Source organism: Idiotropiscis lumnitzeri, chromosome 21 (assembly GCF_059441095.1).
Source record: "Idiotropiscis lumnitzeri isolate Australia: NSW breed Sydney's pygmy pipehorse chromosome 21, RoL_Ilum_1.0, whole genome shotgun sequence".
Taxonomy (NCBI): domain Eukaryota; kingdom Metazoa; phylum Chordata; class Actinopteri; order Syngnathiformes; family Syngnathidae; genus Idiotropiscis; species Idiotropiscis lumnitzeri.
Genome location: NC_142411.1, coordinates 5,959,802 through 5,980,118, shown reverse-complemented (window position 1 = coordinate 5,980,118; position 20,317 = coordinate 5,959,802). Strand labels below are relative to the sequence as shown.

Genomic DNA, 20,317 nt, shown 5'->3' with positions numbered 1-20,317 from the left:
TTACGTGTTTCTAGTTGTTGCCACAGAACTGGTTGCCGAACACAAATGGCAACACCGACGCTAGTGATACATTTTTTCCATACTCATAATGACACTTGAGTTATACCCCACTCTGTGAGTTAACCGTGTTTTTAAGTTGATGCTCGCTATTCTAGCGCTTTCTCCGGCTGTTTCAAACCAAATTGGCTGACTTCCTGGGTCTTTTCATGCATGGTGTCTTCAAACTTTGACTCCTCATTATGAGCATGCCGTTCAGAATTTCAGTTTACACTGAATCTGGCTTCAGGGGCTGATTTTTTTTTTGCAATTCGAAGCATAAAGGGACTTTTGCATCTTTTAAAAATGTATATTTTTAGGTCTACTCATTCCTGGGATGTCTTCCAAAATATTGCTAAGTCAACATTGCTTCTGGGCTGGATTTTTGCCCCCCCAAAAAATGTCCAAAGTGACCCAAGTCTCTGCTTCTGGTTCATCATAAAATAGCGACTTTAAACTAAAATGGCAGACTTCCAGTGCAATTTTAGCGGTCACTTCGTTAGAGTTTTTGGTGGGTTTTCTCATGATAGAAAGGAGAACTACCAATTTTTTTGCTGAGTGATACTGGGTTCAGATTTTGAATTTTTGCCAAAGTCCTTTGACTTTGGAAAAAAAAAAAACAATTGCCAATTCAAAACACAATGGCTTCCTCTTGTGTATTCAGGCATGGGCTTTTGAAGCTTTTTTTTGTTGTTGGTTTACACATGACCGATCAAATATCACGTTATTATTTTCAAACCAGAATAATTACCTTTGTCGCTGAATAATTACCATTGTCGCTGTTGAGGCTGTTCTGTTCTGTCTGTGCCTTTAATCCAATCAAGTCAATTAATTAGGCACAAACGCCACCATTGATGTAATCACGAGGCAGGATGCCTGGAGCTTGGACCCGAGGCGACAGGCGGGCCTCCGGCTAAACCGTCCTCAGGAGATTAAGCCTCCACATGTCCCGCCAGCAGGGAGGCTGGCCCACTTTGCGAGAGGCTCCTTCCTCACAGTCTGAAAAGAAAACGTTGAATTGATCGTTTTGCAGCGACTTGGAGGCAACCGCCACACGAGTGTTCCGGGTACACCATGCCTGGTGATGGACTGACCATCAAGAGCTGCATCAGGAAGCTGCTGAGCTCGCCGCCAGGCAAATATGGGAAGGACCGCAGGGACAACCTGGCCAGCAAGGCATGTATTTGTGAACATTTACCTACTAAATGTTTATTGCAGGAGTGATCGTTTAATTTTCAAAATGTCCAGGTGATAAGGTTAAAAAAAAAAAGTGTGCATAAAATGTAATGTTTTTACTTTTATTTTTTTAACGTGCCGTACATAATTAAAAACAAATCATTTAGTATAATGCATACAAAAGCTGTAAATGTATATGTAAAATTATCTATTTTTATAATGAAACATGAAGTAATTTGTTGTGCTTAAAGTTGTTTTGTATTAGTAATGTTTCAGTAAAATAACGTGTTAAATATTGATGCTTGTTTTGCATTTCATTAACAAAATAATGCATTCTCATGTTACTATGGTAATATATTTTATTTAATAATTTAATTTAAATAAATGGAATATGTTTTACTTAAAATCCATCCTCATTTAACCACTTATACAATAAAATAAAAGGGATTTTTTAAAATATATGATTTATCATCCATTCTTGTTTTTAATGTAATAGTTCCAATTTATTAAATTCCAATACTATTTCTAATAATTGTAGTCATAATTAACCGATCGATCAATATGATTTCAATTAAAAGTTGGTATTGCGATACCAATTTGGATTTTTTTGATAATTAAAATTGATGAACTTTGGAAGCTGGATGAATTTTTGGACATTTTGTGGTATTTTTCAAATTTCCCCATTGTGGGACTAATAAAGGACATCTTTATCTTTCTTTTCTTTTCAAAGTTTATCTGAAAAGTAAAAATACTTTACGGTCTTAATAATATTGCTGTTTAGAAGGATCCACCCACCACTGATTGACGTTTTTCTCATCTTGCTTTGCAGGTGACGTTGGAAAAGGTTCTGGGCATCACCGCTTTGGGCAACGGCTGCCTAGCCTGCGATCCCAATACTGGACTCGTGGCTTATCCTGCTGGGTGAGGCGGGCAGAAAAAGAAATCTTTCTATATGAAAAAAAAAATAAATTCCAAAATAGATAAACTACTTTCTTTTGAAATGGATTTCATCCCCTAAAACGTTTAGCAACTCCAATGTGTAATTTCTTCTCAAGTTTCTTGTGCTTTTATTCATTTTCATTAAAGGTTTCATTAAAGCTATCATGTACCTAGCATACGTATCGTTCCTACAATCACTATATAGATGAATTTTCACCACGTTTCATTCCTAATTTAAACGCTCTGAGAAGAGGACACCTTTATTTGCATTCGTGTAGATGACCTTGATTTGAGTATTGTGTTTTTAAAGTTATGTACTTGAGTTAATTAGTCAGCATTTCTGGGCACAATGTTCTTGTGTGTCGTATAATCCATCCTGCAGTTGTTATTTAACAGTACACAGAACAAAGCTAATAGCAGATTAACAGCGATTACTCACATTAGTCCCATTACAGTACATAAAGCTGCATGCATGTTTAATTTTCTTTTTTTAATTATTTTGCATGCATTGATTATGTCACTTTGTGTGCGTCAGGTGTGTTGTGGTATTGCTGGACCCCAGGAAGAACATACAGCAGCACCTCATCAACACGTCAAGGTGAGCTGGTTTACATTGGAATGACGACAGTGTCAACACATGATGGATACATCTCATATTCCTCGTTGCAGGAAGACCATCACGGCTCTGTCCTTCTCTCAGGATGGCAAATACCTGGTCACAGGCGAGGTGAGACGCTTATCATCTTATTTGCACACTAATGGAAAATCCCCGGAGTCTATCCCAGATGATTTTGGGGGGGGCGAGAGGCCCTGCACTGGTTGCAGGATAATAGAATGACGCATAAAAACAAACAAATGTCATGACCAGAATCTGTCAAGTCATCAGCTATCAATTATTCACTCAATTAAAAATCAACTTGTTTTTAAAAGTGATTTCTTGAAATGTGTAGAACTTGGACGTCATCCACAGCGACATGTAAAATACTATTCATGCTCTGGTTTCATTGAGAAAATCCCCTGCAGGATTTAGTTGCGCATGTACAGCCGGTTGATTAAGGATTCCTTGTCCCTAACGGCCTGCTTTAGGATCGGCGTTTGGCGTCTTTGGCTTCTAGAAACAAAAGTGCTAGTGTTATCGTTTCCAATCGTCCAATCAAAGCTGATTAAAGGACTTCGCTGTGTATGTGAACATGTGTATGCTCGCTGTGGTTGCAAAGTTGCCCCCCCCGCACTCTAAAAAAAATCAAATATAGGATTATTACATCAGCATGTTTCTTAGTTGGGCCGATTAGAGAGAAAGGAAGTGTTCTGTCGACATTTGCGGGGCTTACTCGTTGTTGTGCATTGCGGATGGGGATTTGTTCACATTTGAAAGCAATTTTCCCATTGCGTGACTTGCAAACTTCAGTTCATTTGAATTGTTCTTTAGTTCATTTTAAGTGGATGAAAACAAAAACATTAACATAGCATGATGTCTCGCGCGTGGTACTGACTTCTCTATATGCGAGCCAACTCTTCTGGTGTCCTCCGTGCTGGACGACCTATCTCACCTATTAGCTGTGACCTTGACTTTGCCGTTTTAAAGCGATAGGCGGTGGAAATAGCTCAGTGATCCCTTACAGAGAGAAAGAGAGAGGGTTACAAGTCATGTAACTGTGTGCAGCCAGAGAATAATCTCTACACCCAGCCTTGACATTGAAACCTCAGAATAGAACACCACAGCCTCCATTATGTTTACATGCACGCCGTCGTGAAGCTACTGAGATGGCACCGCTAGCGCTGCTTTCCTTTACTCCACGTTACGTTACTTTGTTTGTTTGAATTTGTTCATGTTAATTGTATTTATCATACCTAAAAAAAAAAGTTTTTCCCTCAATTATATTTTCTTCCTTTGTTTGATTGTCATTTTAACTGTAACTGAACTGGTTTGCTTCAAAATCAAATTAAAGCACTCAACATTCTGAACAATCACTTCCGCAGAGTGGCCACCTTCCCGCCGTGCGACTGTGGGACGTGTCGGAGCGCCGACAGGTGTCTGAGCTCCAAAAGCACGAATACGGCGTGTCCTGCGTGGCGTTCTCACCCGACGGCAAGCACATCGTCAGCGTGGGGAACCAGCACGACATGATGGTCAACGTCTGGGCGTGGAAAGTAAGCCAACCACTGCCTACGAGATACGGTTTGAGCACCTGAGTCCGTCATGTGTTGATGTTTTTAATCGCAGAAGGATGTGGTCATAGCCGCCAACAAGGTGTCCAGCAAGGTAACGGGAGTGTCCTTCTCTGAAGACAGCTCTTACTTTGTCACCGTGGGCAACCGACATGTCAAGTTCTGGTATTTGGATCACAGCAAAGCCAGTAAGGTACCTGGCATTTTATGACTGTATGGATTATCATAAAACCTCGTAATCATATATTTGAAATAATTAGATTCATTCTTTCAGTTAATTCCAATCAAGCATTAGTCCATATTAATCAAATTTTCAATGAAGCATACAGACAAGTGTGACCACAGTAACAAAACTTGTCTGGAAAAAAAATCAGCTGAATGCTGGCACGGTTGGCTTGTGCTGGACATTTATTCACCAGCTCTGAATCACTACTCTTATCGGTTATAAAATATATGTTAGGGTACATTTGGAGGGTAATGAAGCAAATCATGAGCTGTTCTTGTTTTAGGCCAGCACCCCGGTGCCTTTGCTGGGCCGTTCGGGTCTGCTGGGCGAGCTGAGGAACAACTTCTTCTGCGATGTGGCTTGTGGACGAGGTCAGAAGTCTGACTCCACCTTCTGCGTCACGTTCTCCGGCCTGCTGTGCGAGTTCAAAGGCAGCAGGATGCTGGATAAGTGGGTGGACCTCCAGGTAAAAACAATGATATTTGATCATCTATTCTGGTGTAATAACCACTTCTTTTCTAGTTTCCTTCATTCCTTCATCCTTTCCTGCCTTCCTTCTTTCTTTGCTGCCATCCGTCCTTCCTTCCTACCTTTACGTCATGCTTCCATCTTTCTTCCTTACATCCATCTGTCCTTTTTTTCCATCCTTCCTTCCTTCTTTGCCATATTCCTTCTCTCCTTCCTCCCTATATTTCTTCCTTACTTATTCACCTGCGCCCTTCCTTATGTCCCCCTTTCTTTCTTCATTCTTTCCTTCCTCCAACCTTAACCTCTATCCTACCCCCCTTTTTTTTCTGCCGTCTGAGTTGCCTTTTCTCCTTCCTTCTGTCTTCCTTCCTCTCTTCATTTCATACACCCATCCTCTCTTTGCTCTTCTATCTGCTTCCCCTCTTCCCATCCTTCTTTCATTGCAGTCGTCCTTCTGCCCACCTTTACTGCTTTCCTTCCTTTTCTTCCTTCCTGTCACGCTTGCTACCTTTACTCCTCCCATTCTTCCTCCCAGCCTGCATTCTGTCCTCTCATCGTTGTTGCTTCTTAACTTTTCCCTTTCCTTCCTTCTTTCCTTCCCACCTTCGTTTTTTAAGTTAATTCAGAATGTACTGTACAATATAACGTATTCTTCTTGGTGTTGTTCAGACCAGCGTGGCCCAGTCACTGTCTCTGTCCTGGGACCGGCTTTTCTGCAGCTGCGCAGATGGAACAGTGAGAGTCTTCAGCCCAGTAGACTTGAGTTTTGTCTGTACGCTCCCTCGACCACACCCCCTTGGCGCAGACGTCGCGTCAGTCACCCAAGCCAGGTGAGGAGGCACTCATCCACTCAAGTCACCAGACGAGTCGTGTGTCTGTATACACCCGTGTCTCTTTGGTGGTATCTTCCTTCGCAACATGATTTTAAATCTTAAAGAGGCACAAGCAGGCATATAAACATGCATTTCCCCACACATCAATTAAAGCAACACGTGGGCACAAACCCTAAACTGTCTTTCTATCTGTCTCTCCTTCCAGTCACTTACTTTGCAGCCAGAGGGACGCCCGCTACCCGGACGCAATGGCTGTAACCTATGACCCCATTAGCCGCTGGCTAAGCTGTGTGTACGCCGACCACAGCGTGTTCGTGTGGGATGTCACCGACCTCACCCGGGTGGCCAAGGTCCACTCGGCCCTCTTCCACGCCGCCTGTGTCTGGGACCTAGAGGCATGCGAACCAGCATTCTGTCACGCAAATAAAAAGAGGAAAACAAATCCTACGATAAAAATGAAGACAATTTCAACCAAATCTTAGAAACAACAACAGCAAATAAATCCTGATTTGCTCATATAGAGTATTTTATACACATTTTATATTCATATGATCATATTGTGGTTTAATTGCTACCTCAGATGTTCCCGGATATTCGCGGGGAGATGACATCAAGTTTGTGGCCCGGTGCATTCCTTAGCTGCTCGTCCGACAGCACCATCAGACTTTGGCACGTGGATGAGCGCACCCGTGTTCATTCTCGGAACATCCTCAGCGCTGTCAGTTTGACTTCAGAAAAAAAACACATTTACAATACGAAAAAAAACAAACAAAAAGCTCCTCATGTCTTGCTTTGTTTTTGTGGTCGTAGGACCTTCTCAAGATCATCTACACCGGCGCAAGCACGGCCGCCTTGCAGGAGGCGGAAAATCTGACCAACGCGGATGGACAGCCGACAGAAAGCAGGGCGGGCATCCGCACCATCTGCGTCAGCCCGGACGGAAAACACTTGGCGTCCGGAGACCGCAACGGAATGCTCAGGTCAGATTACCAAAATGTATATTGTTTATTTTTTTGGAACCGATTAATGATTTTTCCATTCAATTCAATGGAAAAGAGGATTTGAGATACTGCTTGCTGTCATTGATTGTAGAAGAGTGCCTAATATTGTGACAAACACAGCTGATACAATAGATGAAGCCTCTTGCGTTTGTTGTTCAGAGTCCACAACCTCAGCAGCATGGAGGAGATTCTGAAAGTGGAAGCTCACGACGCGGAAATTCTCTGCCTGGAGTACAGCAAACCACAAACCGGTAATGTGTGTAATGTTATGTCATCTTCCTTCGTTGCTAACATTCCTTTTATTATTTCTTCCTTCTTTCCATCCTTCCTTCCTTCTTATTCCGACCTTCCAACCTTGTCCTTTCTCAATGTTTACTTATGTCATTCCTTCCTCCCTTGTGCCTGTCCTTAATTCCTTCCTCCTTCCTTCCTACCACCTTTACTTGTTTCCTCTTTCTTCTTTTATACATCCGCATCGCCCACGCTCCTTCCTTCCATCCTACCTACTTTGCTTCCTACATTCTGTTATCCCGTCCTTCCTACCTTCCTGACTTCTCTTCCCTTCCTTCGTTTATCCCTTCTCTCATTCTTTGTTTCCTGCCCTCCTTCCTTCTTACTTTCTTCCTTCCTCTCACCTTTTCTTTCTTCTTCCTTTTCTTCGTTCCTCACTTCTTTCCTTCTAACTTTACTTCTTTCCTACCTTCCTTCCTTTCCATGACATCCAACATCTCTTCCCTCTTTCTTCTTTGCTTCCTTCCTTCCTTCCTTCGTTCATTCATTCATTCCTTCATTCCTTCCTCCCTGCCATACCATCCTTGTTTCACTCTCTCAGTCCTTCCCTCCTCCCATTATTCCTACCTTCTTCGCTTCCTGATAGACAAGCAAGGTGAATCCTGCATCATGTTAAATAGTTTGGTTCCCTTGTAGGTCTGCAGCTTTTGGCCACGGCGAGCAGAGATCGTCTTATTCACGTGCTGGACGCCGCCTCGGACTATGGCCTTGTGCAAACGCTGGACGAACACTCGTCCTCCATCACGGCCGTACGCTTCGCTGGTGAGCCTCCCGAACCCTTCCCGTTCTCTTGCGTGCCAGCTCATGAAACAACACATGATTGATTATGTGAGCTCACGTGGGCCTTATTTTTACGTTATACTGTATAACTTAAGCGTAAATGTCAGATTTACAGATGTCTCTTAAATTTGTAATGCATTCTATCATAATTTAAATAATTTGCATTTTGATTTTTTTCCACTATATTTTAATATATCCCAAAAATGTTACTTGCAAAACAAAAATGAATAATTATATATTTTTAAATGACTCCAATTTTCTTTTTTATTATTATTTCCATTTAATTACTCCCCTTAATCACCCTCCTTGCCTCCCTATTTTTTTCTTTTAGCCATTGATGGCAAAGTGAGGTTGATCAGTTGTGGGGCAGATAAAAGCATCCATTTCCGCACCGCACACACGGTAAGTACGCACACACGCACACACAAACGTGCCTCACCTACATGAGGTCCTAAATCTGTAGTAAGTAGCTTAGTGTGGATGAGCAAGCCATTTCCAATCAGGGTCCATTTTTCTATGCATTCATTCTTCTTTGGCGACTGTGTGAACATAAACTTTTATGGAACGTGATAAACAACCGCTTGTTAGTCGCCCATAAGATTTATGGAGCTCTCTGCACAGCCTAAGCCAGCTTCTTCATAATCACACGGCACGCTTAATGAGTGCCAACGCAGTTTTGAACGTTTGTCAACAGATGTAGGAGGTAACTATTAAAATCGCAAGGGAGGTAATAAACACGCTTCCCCTACGAGAACATAAATGTGTTTTTTGTTGTTTACAAAAAGCAAAGAGGACACCCTCCCAAATACAATGCACAGGAGCTCAAAATCCTACAGTGGGCGGCACTACAACGACCATCAACAAGCCCACTTTAACCTTTTGCGGAAAAATATGTGTTAAAAAAAACATTGGAGGACAAGGCATTAAACAGAAACTCAAAGTCATTGTAAAAGACATTGTAAAACTCAATAGTTATTATTTTAATATTAAAAGAAGACCATTCTGGCCAATGTCACCTGGCACTGTAAAAACATTTTCTTTTTTTAATTGTACACAATGATAAGATTATATGGCAAAATGAGGGAAAGGTTACTCATACTCTTGAATTCAATGCATGAATGGTCTTGTATATAATGTCAATGTGAAATAAAGCAATGAAACATATATACTTAATCATATTTTCCTGGATGTATTGTATATCTTCTGATGATTTTGCAGAGCGACAGAGGAACAGAGTTCAGGCGTTCTCACCACACGGTAAGAAAGTCTACGCTGTACGACATGGGCGTGGACCCCAGCTGCAAGCATGTGGCAGTGGGCTGCCAGGACCGCTGCATCAGGTGTGTGCGCATGCGTACGCGTGTGTGCGTGTCCTTCAAGAGCACACCTGGAAACGGCACGTTTGGGTGTTTTTTCTATCAACAGGATTTTCAACATCAACAATGGAAAACAGAAGAAACTGTACAAGGGATCTCTCAGTGATGACGGCAGTCTGCTCAGGGTGAGTCGGGATGCTGATCACTCGATTAGTTCTGCAGGGGCACCAAATGACGTGGCGGTGTTAATGTGTGTGTTTGGTGTCGCAGGTTCAGATTGATCCGTCTGGTCAGTACGTGGCTGCCAGCTGCTCCAATAAAAACATCAGCATCTTTGACTTCCACACCGGAGAGTGTGTCGCCACCATGTTTGGCCATTCAGGTAAAATAAATCAATAAATCATCGTATACTCACACACACACACACTTTTCCCTCTCCTGTATCCATTATGGCCCAAATTGCCGTTAGGTGTTAATGACCACATTATGATTTCTATTTAATGCAAATGGTGGTCATCCAGTACAACTCCTAAAATGTGAATGTGAGGTCATCAGACCAGCAGAAAGTCAAAGACAAACAATGCAGCCCATTTGTTGTATGTTTCAGAGATTGTGACCGGTCTGAGGTTCACCAACGACTGCAAGCATTTGATCAGCGTGTCAGGGGACAGGTGAGGACATGTCATTTCTATCTACATAGGACAAAAAAAAATGATCAGCAAATGTAATGACTCCACATGCTCCTGACTAATCCATTGTTCTTGTGTTTGCGCGGCATAGCTGCATATTTGTGTGGCGTCTGGCTCCAGAGTTGACCATCAGCATGCAACAGAAGCTCTTTCACCTCCAACAGCCTCTCAAGAGCGCCACCTTCAGGTGAACCCGCCTTCTCCGGGCCCTCACACCTCCCAGAAAACCATTTCCGCCTATCTTGATTTCATTTTTGATGATTGACGGCAGGCGAGAGACGAACAGCGCTCCCGCTCTGGTTGGCCTCTCCTCAGACAGTGAGCGCGAAGACGAGGACGGCGTCACCCACCGAGACTCCGCCGACCGTGAAGACGACTCCAGCAACAATACGTCCACCGACGGCAGTCATGGAGAAGAAGACACTGGTGGTTCAGAAGAAGTAAGTGGCGGAGACTTTTTCACTGAATTTGCTCCCATGTAATAATGTTCCATTTTGCAAGGTTTGAAAAGTACTTAGATTTTGGAAGAAGTTAGCTGAAAAATTCGCATTGTAATAAGAATTAAATATTCTGCTTCCCTAAAAGCTGAAATCATCATCCCTTCCATGTTTGATTGCAGGCTGCCATACCAACGCCCGTCGTCAGTCGTCGCCCTCGCCGTCGCTGGTCTCGTCGTAGGGGCTCTCTGGAGCTGAAGGTTAAGTCCATGTTGGACCTGAGGCAGCTGGAGACCTTCACTCCCAACAAACCCGCAGAAGAATCCAGCAGCACTCCCGCCCTCCACGAGCCCGCCCTAAGCTCCGACCGCACCGACAAAAACCTCTTGCGTCAGTCCGTCATCCACTGTGATTGGCTGTCGTATGACGGCATGGAGGGTTCTGAGAGGGTCGGGCTACGCAGGGAGGACAATGAAAATGATGCAGCACAGCAAGAGAGGTAAAATCAATCATCTTTGCATACACTTGTACGTCACACAAAAGATGCCATTTCGAATTTAATCTGTCTTCTCACAATCATTTTCACGTGTCGGGAGAATTGAGACGGATAAACACTCATGTATGATATGTTTTTCATCCTCTCTCTCTCCAGTGATGACACAGAGACAAATTTGCTTCACAGGATGCGTCAGGTGCTCGGACAGAGTCAGGACAGCTACAGCCCGGACAGCGCCTGCTCCATGGGCTTCGACAGCCGAGGAACCAGTCCTGATGGCATCCTGGATGGTAAGACTCAACGTAAAATCACAAATGATTCTCGAGTAAGAGCTTGGCCTAAAAACAACCATCAATAGACTCTGCAGACAACGCGTCCCTTAGCCCGGACAGCTCAGAGGATGAGGAAGATGAGGAGGCAGCGAAGGGTAAAGCGGCCAGTGTGGACGAGGCCGAACGAGAAGATTTCCTCAAGCAGAACTTTGAGACGCTCGCAGACGCCTGCAGTACCGGTACGACGATTTTAATGACTCTTTGCATCTCTGTAGCTTTTGTTTGATTTAGTTGTCGTGCGACTTGCAGCCGAGCCGAGCAGAGTCCCGAGACTCAGCATGTCCTCACGTTTCCTGACCAGAGGACATCACAACAGGTATGTATCACCACTCCAGTTGGTACAAGTCGAGTGTAATATTAAAAAAAAGTTAGAAACACATTGATGTGGCTCATCATAGTGCATCCCTTTGGACATCTGCTTTTATCATGCGTTTCAATATACAGGTAGCCTTCCTCAAGCAGTAGTTTGTTTGTTGGTTTATTTATATATTTATTTATAGACAGTTGACATTCCACTTTGCTCATTTATATGTGTGCAGGCGAGGGCCTCTGTTTTCCCAAGTACAGGCAAAGGATGTAGGCAGTGGCCTCTCCCACAAGCCCCCCGTGTCCAAAGTGCACCCATTGATGGAAAACGGGCAGAGCAGAACCAAAGAGGACAACAACCCCGTGTCCCCGAGCACCGCCCAGGGGCCAAAGTAAGATGTCACGAGACAGTGGATTGAAAAGAGGCATTTAGAGAATACTTTGTTTTGTATCAACAGGCTCATCACGAGCTCCGCGGCCATCTTGAGACCCAAGAAGAAGACCACATCGGGGTCCCACCTTTGGCGGTTCTCCACGCCACCATCCAAACCTCTGCTGCCTGACAGAACCGTCAGTCTGCATAAGTCCCAGTCTGTCCAGAATCTCACCATAGCGTGTACGTTACCTTTGCATTACGATCCCACGAGAGTACACTACATTTAGTTAAATCGCAGCCAGATTTGATTGCTAACCAAAACAGCAGCAAATAAGCCGTCTCTCATCAGAGGGACGCATGTCGTAAACAACTTAACTTCCCTTATGTAGGATGTACAATAAAGCACTCCGCCCCCCCCCCCCCCCCTGAATCGATGCCGCCACCATCTGCATTTGAGTAGTTTGGCTGCTGATCGTACAACCTAAAATAAATAAATGTGAAAAAAAATCTGTTAATATATGAGTCAGTGAAGCAAATTAGAAAAAATCTATTTACAGAAATTGTCATTAAAGAGCAATTAAAATATGCTCCTCTTCCTTGTCCCGCCAGCTCCCCGCTCTCCGTTGCCCTCTAGTGAGCATAGGGAGTGGTGCAAGAGACCCCAGTATCTCCTCTTGGATCGAGACCCTCTCAAGCCCTCGTCCCCGCACGTCTCCTCGCCCTCACCGGGCTCGCCACAGTCTCCTTGCTCCTACATGAACCCGACGGCCAGCTCCATGGCCAAAAGCAGCCGCTCATCATCCGTGGGAGAAGGTGTCCACCCTGGCCGCGACTTGTCTCCTCAGAGGTCCTGGGGAGATCGAGATGCAGCGGAGACATCTTGGCATCCCCTCGCCGCCATCTCGCCGACACCTTCTCGCATCCCTCAGCCCAAGCAGCCTCTCAATCCTCGACGTAGCCTCTGCTTGGAGCTGAGAGCCAGCTCCTTTAGTCCGGGAAGTCCAACCAAAGCTTCTTCTCCCACTGTGGGACCAGCATGTGAGTGAATTAGTTGTGGACTGAAAACTAATACCAAACATTTATTAACTCTTTCAATGCCAGCCATTTAAAAAAAAAAAAAAGAGAGAACCTCTTGATTGTCAGCCAATTTAGAGCATTCTGATTTGATATTTCAAGGCTCACAGAATATTCTCTTACTCTCTTCTTTAATAAGTAAATGTCTGTTTGTACCTTATTCCATTATTTATTTTTTTTTTTTTTTACTAATGAGCAATAAAATATTTAGGACCTGAAAAACGCACAACACGGATTTGTTCATTGTTTTGATTCTATGTTCTTTCATGTGCAAGGTTCAACAGAAAAGAGCAGAGTGTCGACTTCTGAAATGTGAGTTTGACAAAATACTTTTATTATACTGTATAGGAGTTATCTCAGCAAATATGTTTTCATAGTAATTTGTGCAACTTCCTGGCTGCTCAAAGGAACTATAAATAGTGGCAATTTTGTGCTGCCGCTTATTCAACATGAATTTGATTGTAATTAGTTAATCTTGAACCTGATTTGAGAGGATGTGCAACCACATTATCTCAGTTGTTTTTTTTTCCCTTCTTTTCCCCTCTAAAAAAAAAAGAAATAGTATCAATTAAATTGAGGTGAAAAGTGTTTTGAAATAAATTATCTTAGATCAATGAATAATGTATATACAGTTTGTCTTAATGTACCTGTGAATGTATATTCCTCCAGTAACCAAGATGTAGGCCCACTGCCTGAAGCGCTCCCCCTGGTGGCTGAAAATCCCCTCACACATCCAGGTGTTCTTCCTCCTACCGACCTGTCGTTTCCTAGCACTCCTTTTTCTTTCCTTGTACCGCCTACTCCGCCTCTTCCTTTTCGTCGTCACTCTGCCTCCCGCTGGCCGCCGCTAGCTTGCGTTTCGCCTTCTCCGTCACCCGTGGCCTCCTGGCAGTGCCACGATGGTGAGTGTACTTGCGATGCAGACACCAATTATTGGCTTGTTTGTACTCTTTTTGAGGACAGCTCTTCACTTTTTTTTTCACAACAATGTGCACAAATGTGGCTTGATTTTTTTTTTTTCATTTATTTCTTACATTTTATTCCTGTTCACTCTTCAGGTGATTCCATTACTTTGGACACGTGCAAGCAGGCGGCGAGTGAGCTTAATTGCAGTCTGAGGCGAACCGTCACGCTATACTCAGAGGTCAGTGTGTGTTTATACCGCCATGGCCTAAGTGACTTTTTGAAAGCCATCAGTTGGCAGACTTTGTTGCTGTATGATGGCAGCGACTCAGCTCAATTCACAACAAACAGCAGTTTGGCCGATATGGAACAAAAGATAAAACAAAAAGAACTACGCTTTGTATATTTAAAACAACTGCATAGCCAAACCTGAAAAGTTGGAGAGAAGGAAAATTTTTATTGAATTTTTTTTAAAACCCACAAAATTCTTCAGAAAATGCAGGTAACCATTCAATTTGCATTTCCCACAGCAAAAATAAAACATGAGTATTCAGGAGTCCAATTAGACGGTGATTAACATCAATTTTATGTGGCTGTTTTATAACCCAAGCAGCGGATTTTTTACCACAAACAATGCTGCGATACATATAGACAGAAAATATAACAGTACTCATAATCATATTCACAGTCACATGAAAAATATAGGAACATAAACAATTAAAAACCAGGCATTGCTTTTCTTTGCGGTTCAACAGAATTATTTTAGAAAACTTAAAAACACCTGTGAGGTTCAGTAGAAGGACACACTATGCATGAGCAATTCCCTATTTTCAATCTTTTCCAGGGGCCCCAATATTTTTGTCCAGGCCTGTTTGATGAGTTGGTTTTTAAAATAATTATTTTGAACCACAAGTGATTTTCTTTGATCCATTTCCATGAAATATCTATTTATGAATACTTTGTCGGATTCAAGTTATTGCTGTGACTACTGTAACGGTGTATCAACAATGTGTGTACATCAGGTGCGCCACTGCTCACCAGAGTGCGGAGAAGAAGTTCGTCAGGAGATGGTGAACGTTTTAACCGGGGCATTGATGTCGGCCAAGGCTGAGCTAGACCTGCTGCCGGGTTCCTTGTCATCCAGCGGTTCCCCCCGGGGCTCCCAAGACAAAGGTGAAGGCGACAAAGCTCTGGCGCTGTTGGAGCAGTACGCAGAGCTTCTGCTAAAGTCAGTTGAGCGAAAGCTGGATGGCAAGATGTGACACAGGATGGTTTAGCCCTCAAAGACATCAAGCAGTTGGCCTTATTTCCAAAATGACACGTGTTGCCTTAGCTCTTGTTGGCTTGTTTTCTACTTTTTGAAGCAGTACAATTACGGACGATGACTGAGTGGATAGGAAACTTGCAATTTTTCATTAGCAATACTGGATGGGGTGGGCATATAGGACCACATACTTCCTAACCAGATTTATGAAAAAAATTTCATTTTAAACATGGACAAAATCCTTGCCGGCCCATGAATAGCAAAAATCCACATAATTGACGCATATTGAAATTAACTGGCACAATCGTGTGAAATTTTTGGAACCCTCCATCTATCTGTTTTGCACAAAAACAAAGTTTGGCTCCAGTCAAAAAAAAAAAAATAAAGGAAAAAAAAATATTGAAGGCAAAAAAAAAAAAAATCAGCAAATTGGTGACTTCACGAGTGCTGGACCGCAAGCATGCGGGAGTCGTGGGCCGCCAATTGCCCATTCCTTAAATTAATTTAAGTAAATATCATAATGCTGTGTATTAATGATTGTTTCTCTAAACATTGTATGGTTCAAGTCCATGAAATGATGACAAAAAAAATTGAGAAAAAAATTCTTTATTTATTCATGTTTTCATATATATATTTAAGATAACAACAAATGTCTTTTAATAATCATATACTGTTTATTTAACTTACTGGTAAACTATAGAGCTTATGCATTATTTTTAAAAAAAAATGAAATGTAATAACTGACTGATAGGAATTTTTTTTTATAAGCGTTTTTTTTTCGGTCTGTTTTACAATTTGTTATCCTTCAGTATTTGTTTAACTTGAGTAACATGGTCTGATTTTATTTTATTTTATTTTGGGGGGGGTAGTGGAGTGTTTGAATACCGTTGTCTTTATTGTATGTTGTAATGTGTTATTGTGTAAATAAAATTGGAAATGACCAAGATTAAAATATCGGCTTGTGGATCAGCCAGGCCCTAATAACAACATACAGTACAAACACATTATAAATCAATTTGTTATCATAAATAATATCAAATAATTTCGAATTCAGGCTGCAGAATTCATGGTTTGAGTTTGCATGTTCCACCTGTGATTGTGTTTTCTTTACTTCCTTCCACATTCCTAAATCATGCTTCTTAGGTTAATTGAAGACTCAGAATAGAATTTTGTTGTGAAGATGCACGTGATGGTTATTTATTTACGTGTGCCTTGCAATGGGCAAGCGACCAATGAAGTGTACCTGTGATCATATCAAATTTACATTTACAAAAAACTGAAAGAACCTTAACATTCTGCTTGAAGCCATTTAATTGTTAATCGAAAATATCCACAATAAATTCATATATGGTAGAATGCACACATTGAAAACAAAGCTGTTTACGTTTATTATATTAATATTAGTGTGCCTTTAATGGTGAAGGAGCCTGTAATATTGTCACGCTTAATCGCACTTATGAAATTCACCGATGAATTTGTCAGGCGGTCCTACGGAAGCGTCTCCACGTTGACATAAGTGAGGATGACGTCGTGCAGGATGTTGATTCTGTTGATTTGGTTGAGCTCGCGGACGCGGTGGCGGAATTCAAACAATGGAATGTTGTTAACCGCCACGCGGAAGGAGTTTTGCGTGCACAAGATCTTCATCTGAAACACACACACACACACACACACACAAGCGAATCAGTGGTGATTTTATTTTAGGGGCAAGTGTAGCAGTGCCCCACCTCGTCCAGCAGAGGCCACTGTTTTGAAACCTGGTGTCTTTTTAAATTATGATATATTCCCTTAAAACCACACCTTGGGGTGATTTAGAGTTCTATATTAAACTACCAATGCTATACAAAAACATACTTTAAGGTTTTTGAAGACGAAATTGTGTTCAGGGTTTCCAGAATCGCGTACGTATATTAGCTAAGCCGCAAGTTTGGTTAGTGAGGTTAGTGAGGCTATTGCGCAACAACACGAGACCGTGACTGACCTCCAGGAGTCCCCCCATGTGGCGGCACTTTCCTGACCTAGGACCAGCTTTCCCAAACGCCTTTCCAACCCTTTCCACCTTTTCAGCCAAACGTTAGCCTGACATTCAACCCGAGGAGAGGTAACCTGGAGTCAGTCAAGGGCGTCATGTGTAGCATCAATTAGTCTCGGAGATCATGTCCGGACCGGGCGGTGTGGTGTGACAACAGCTCCTGTCACTCACCTCAAAGGGGCTCCCCACAGCAAAGGGGAAGGGTCCCTTCAGGTCCCTCTCCTCGGGACCCCAACGCTCGCCCACCTTGTGGTTACGCACCAACACCTGCTTGCCTCCGTCACTGAAGCGAGGGTTGATGTGGAAGGCGATGTCGTTGCCTCGCAGGAAGTTGATGGTGAACCTAAAAACAGATTGTTCCATGAATACCTCAAAGGGGATAAGTGGCATTTTTTTTTTGTTTTTTGGGGGGTTGAGGCCTCATGTTTGGGATGTGGAAGGTTCTCCAGCTTCTCCCAAAAAGGGCATAGCATTCTCAACAGCATTTTTTTTTTTTGAAAACCGACCCAATTTGGGTTACTCTTAACCCAGCAATTTAAAGAGTGCTAATCTTCCTCTGGCCTACTTACATTTTAGCGTTCGGTTTGATCTGGCCCAGGATGGTCATCATCATCTTGTCGTACACACCCCGGGCCAGGTTCAGGTTGTAGGGTACGCTCTGAATGTCAGAACAGAACCAAGAACAAAAGTGTTATTATGGAAGACACTGGTCATGTTTTCTGGGTTGTTACTTACTAGTGGTCCTGAGGTTGGCGGAAGCCAGTGTTGTGGCACCAGGGCTGGGTTCTGTCCAGGCCACCCGGGCTGTCCGGGGTTGTAAGGCCAACCAGGATGGGCGGCCCATGCCGGCAAAGATGGATGGAGGCTCGGAGCTGGAGCATGAGCAGGGGCGGAAACGGGAGCAGGTGCTGGGACAGGAACAGGAGATACAGCCGGGACCTGAAAGGGTACCTGACCCTGAACTGGAGGCTGGGTGGGCTGGTACTGGCCCGGCCAACAAGGCTGACAGATTTGACTCTGAGCTGGAGCCACGGATGGAGCCGCAGCTGGAGCAGGGCCCATGATTGGAGGTGGGACAGGCGAGGGTGTTAGGATCTGAGGCGGGACCGGAAGAGGGGTGGGTCCGGACACCGGCAACGGTTGAGTCCCCAACCAGCAGGGAGTGTTAGGCTGGCCAGTCCAGCACGGTGAAAGCTGCGGAGCCTGAAATTGAAATGCAACAAATACGTGTATTTTGACATAAACATGTCAATTAAAGCACACGAAAAAAAACAGGGAATCTTCCCTTTGAATGATTCTCATTTCTACAGAGGAATGTGTATCTATTATCGCCATTAGGGTTTATTCATGTTTGTCAATATTCTTAGTTCATATTTGAAATAGTTGAAACAGCATAGGACGAGTACCGTATAACCCGAGGTCCACCTGTAATCTTAGATTGAATTTACCATATTTAATAATTGATTTTTGTGATGATGTTTAATGTTGACAATGAAAATAATCGGCTGAACTACAAAGTCGGACCTGCTGGGTGGGCTGGACCTGCTGGATCTGCTGGACCGGCTGGGTGGCCTGCGCAGGCCACATGGGGAAGGTGGTCCCGGGAGCCTGGCCGGGCCAAGGGGTGCTAGTCTGTGGGGCAGAACCGGGCGGGCAGCTGCCACACAGAACGTCAGCATGCTGAGGGGAGGAAGGAGGTGGGGGAGGAAGTGAGGGTGAGGAGGGTGGGGGGTCAAGGGCCAGGATGGAGATACGAGGCAGAGAGAGGGTTGACAGGATGGAGGACACCAACTTTGACGGTGCGACATCGACAAAAGCAACAACATTCGGATTTAGATGCGGAAAATAAGCAGATAGGCTTACCTGTGCTTGCATCTGACAATGTGGGGAGCTACTTACGTCCATGCTGCCTGGGTAAAACAAGCCCCTCCAAAAAAACTGAGTAAAAATTTCAACAAAAAAAAAAAAAAATTCAATATTTAGCAAAAACAACCATAACATTCACAGAAGACTAATTTGTCTTGACAAAAATCATACGCTAGGTTTGTCAATTCTCTTAAACTGTCTTTGATGTTTACGAAAACAGCAATGTTCGGTTTGTCAACAGTTTTAGACTGACATGTGATTTACAGGTGAACTCGCCTTTTTCCAAAAGTTGACTAAATGTTGCTGCGGTGGCACTAAAATCCCTAAATGAATGCTGACGTCATGAAGGGCAGTGAGTCACGCAGATGCCACAGAGGATCATTGAGTGTGAGGACGAGTCAACAATGTGAGTGTCCTGACTTCAGCACATTGTTTGCTCTTGTGACTACTAATGAAATTAGGCGTTAAAGTATGCACATATTATGTGAAAAAAATACAGGGATTGGCACATTACACTAGCTAGCCTAAAATAACAGCGTAGGGGACGGCAAAAAAAAAAAAGAAATAGAAGATTTAATATTTTTTTAAAGCCAAAATATTATTGTATTTTTTTAATTAATGCTTTACCTCCCCAATAATGAAATACTTTTATTTATCACAACTTCAATTATTTATATATATATATATATATATATATATATATATATATATATATATATATATAAAATTTCCCATGCTGCGACAGAAGGAACAGAGGTAAGCAAAACAGCTCTGATTCAATAATATCAGATTTTTAACATGCTTTTCAATCTATACAATATTGAATAACTATATTTTAGTTCAGCATCAAGGTCTAGAGCGTAATGAAAAATCAATAGTAAGTAATAAACACTTACCAGTGGTGTTGGAGGTGCTGGCAGTGATGTTGCTTACGAAAATGAGGCGGCTGGAAGCAGTCAGGAAGAAACAATGAAATCCACTTTTATATACACCAAAACATGCTCACTTACTGGACACGCCTCTTCTCGGCACTGACACATGACCATAACACATCTATTAAATCTCAAGAAAACGAGATGACGTTACTATCCAGAAGAGTTCCCTTGTAAATATTCCTCATTGTGTCCTGCAACTATAGCAATTTTGTTTTTTCTTCATATTATTTAAAGCATTTCAATATTTTTTATGTGCATTTTTTTATTTTATTTTTAGAATTCATTTTTTGAAAAAAATTGTCGGTACTGCATACATTTTTTTTTTAAATGTTACATATTTAACGTAGATCTAATTTATTGTTGAATTTATTT

At 42.7% G+C, this 20,317-nt stretch overlaps 2 protein-coding genes across 5 annotated transcripts; one reads left to right on the top strand and one right to left on the bottom strand.

Moving 5' to 3' along the window:
* The first annotated feature begins 970 nt into the window (after positions 1-970).
* On the top strand, positions 971-16,075 carry LOC148316692 (mitogen-activated protein kinase-binding protein 1-like). 3 transcript variants are annotated; one of them, XM_088286255.1, is made up of 31 exons: positions 971-1,212; positions 2,042-2,133; positions 2,687-2,749; positions 2,821-2,878; positions 4,132-4,302; positions 4,376-4,513; positions 4,830-5,012; positions 5,684-5,844; positions 6,053-6,242; positions 6,428-6,565; positions 6,658-6,827; positions 7,008-7,099; positions 7,776-7,901; positions 8,251-8,321; positions 9,138-9,259; positions 9,345-9,420; positions 9,506-9,617; positions 9,843-9,906; positions 10,016-10,111; positions 10,196-10,364; positions 10,544-10,860; positions 11,044-11,147; positions 11,216-11,368; positions 11,439-11,505; positions 11,729-11,887; positions 11,954-12,111; positions 12,481-12,909; positions 13,221-13,257; positions 13,615-13,847; positions 14,004-14,089; positions 14,871-16,075. In XM_088286255.1, exons 1-31 carry the CDS (start codon positions 1,111-1,113, stop codon positions 15,108-15,110), a joined length of 4,377 nt encoding a protein of 1,458 aa, XP_088142381.1. In that variant the 5' UTR covers positions 971-1,110; the 3' UTR covers positions 15,111-16,075. The 3 variants fall into 3 exon arrangements, with proteins under 3 accessions (XP_088142381.1, XP_088142382.1, XP_088142380.1); XM_088286256.1 differs by having other exon boundaries at positions 11,014-11,147; positions 13,615-13,682; XM_088286254.1 differs by having other exon boundaries at positions 11,014-11,147; positions 14,871-16,074.
* LOC148316691 (uncharacterized) lies at positions 15,703-19,958 on the bottom strand. 2 transcript variants are annotated; one of them, XM_088286258.1, is made up of 8 exons: positions 19,907-19,958; positions 19,008-19,082; positions 18,669-18,824; positions 17,880-18,347; positions 17,714-17,802; positions 17,316-17,487; positions 17,094-17,218; positions 16,633-16,759 (listed from the first exon to the last, which is right to left on the bottom strand). In XM_088286258.1, exons 2-8 carry the CDS (start codon positions 19,047-19,049, stop codon positions 16,756-16,758), a joined length of 1,056 nt encoding a protein of 351 aa, XP_088142384.1. In that variant the 5' UTR covers positions 19,050-19,082; positions 19,907-19,958; the 3' UTR covers positions 16,633-16,755. The 2 variants fall into 2 exon arrangements, with proteins under 2 accessions (XP_088142383.1, XP_088142384.1); XM_088286257.1 differs by lacking the exon at positions 17,094-17,218 and having other exon boundaries at positions 15,703-16,759.
* Between the last annotated feature and the right edge of the window lie 359 nt (positions 19,959-20,317).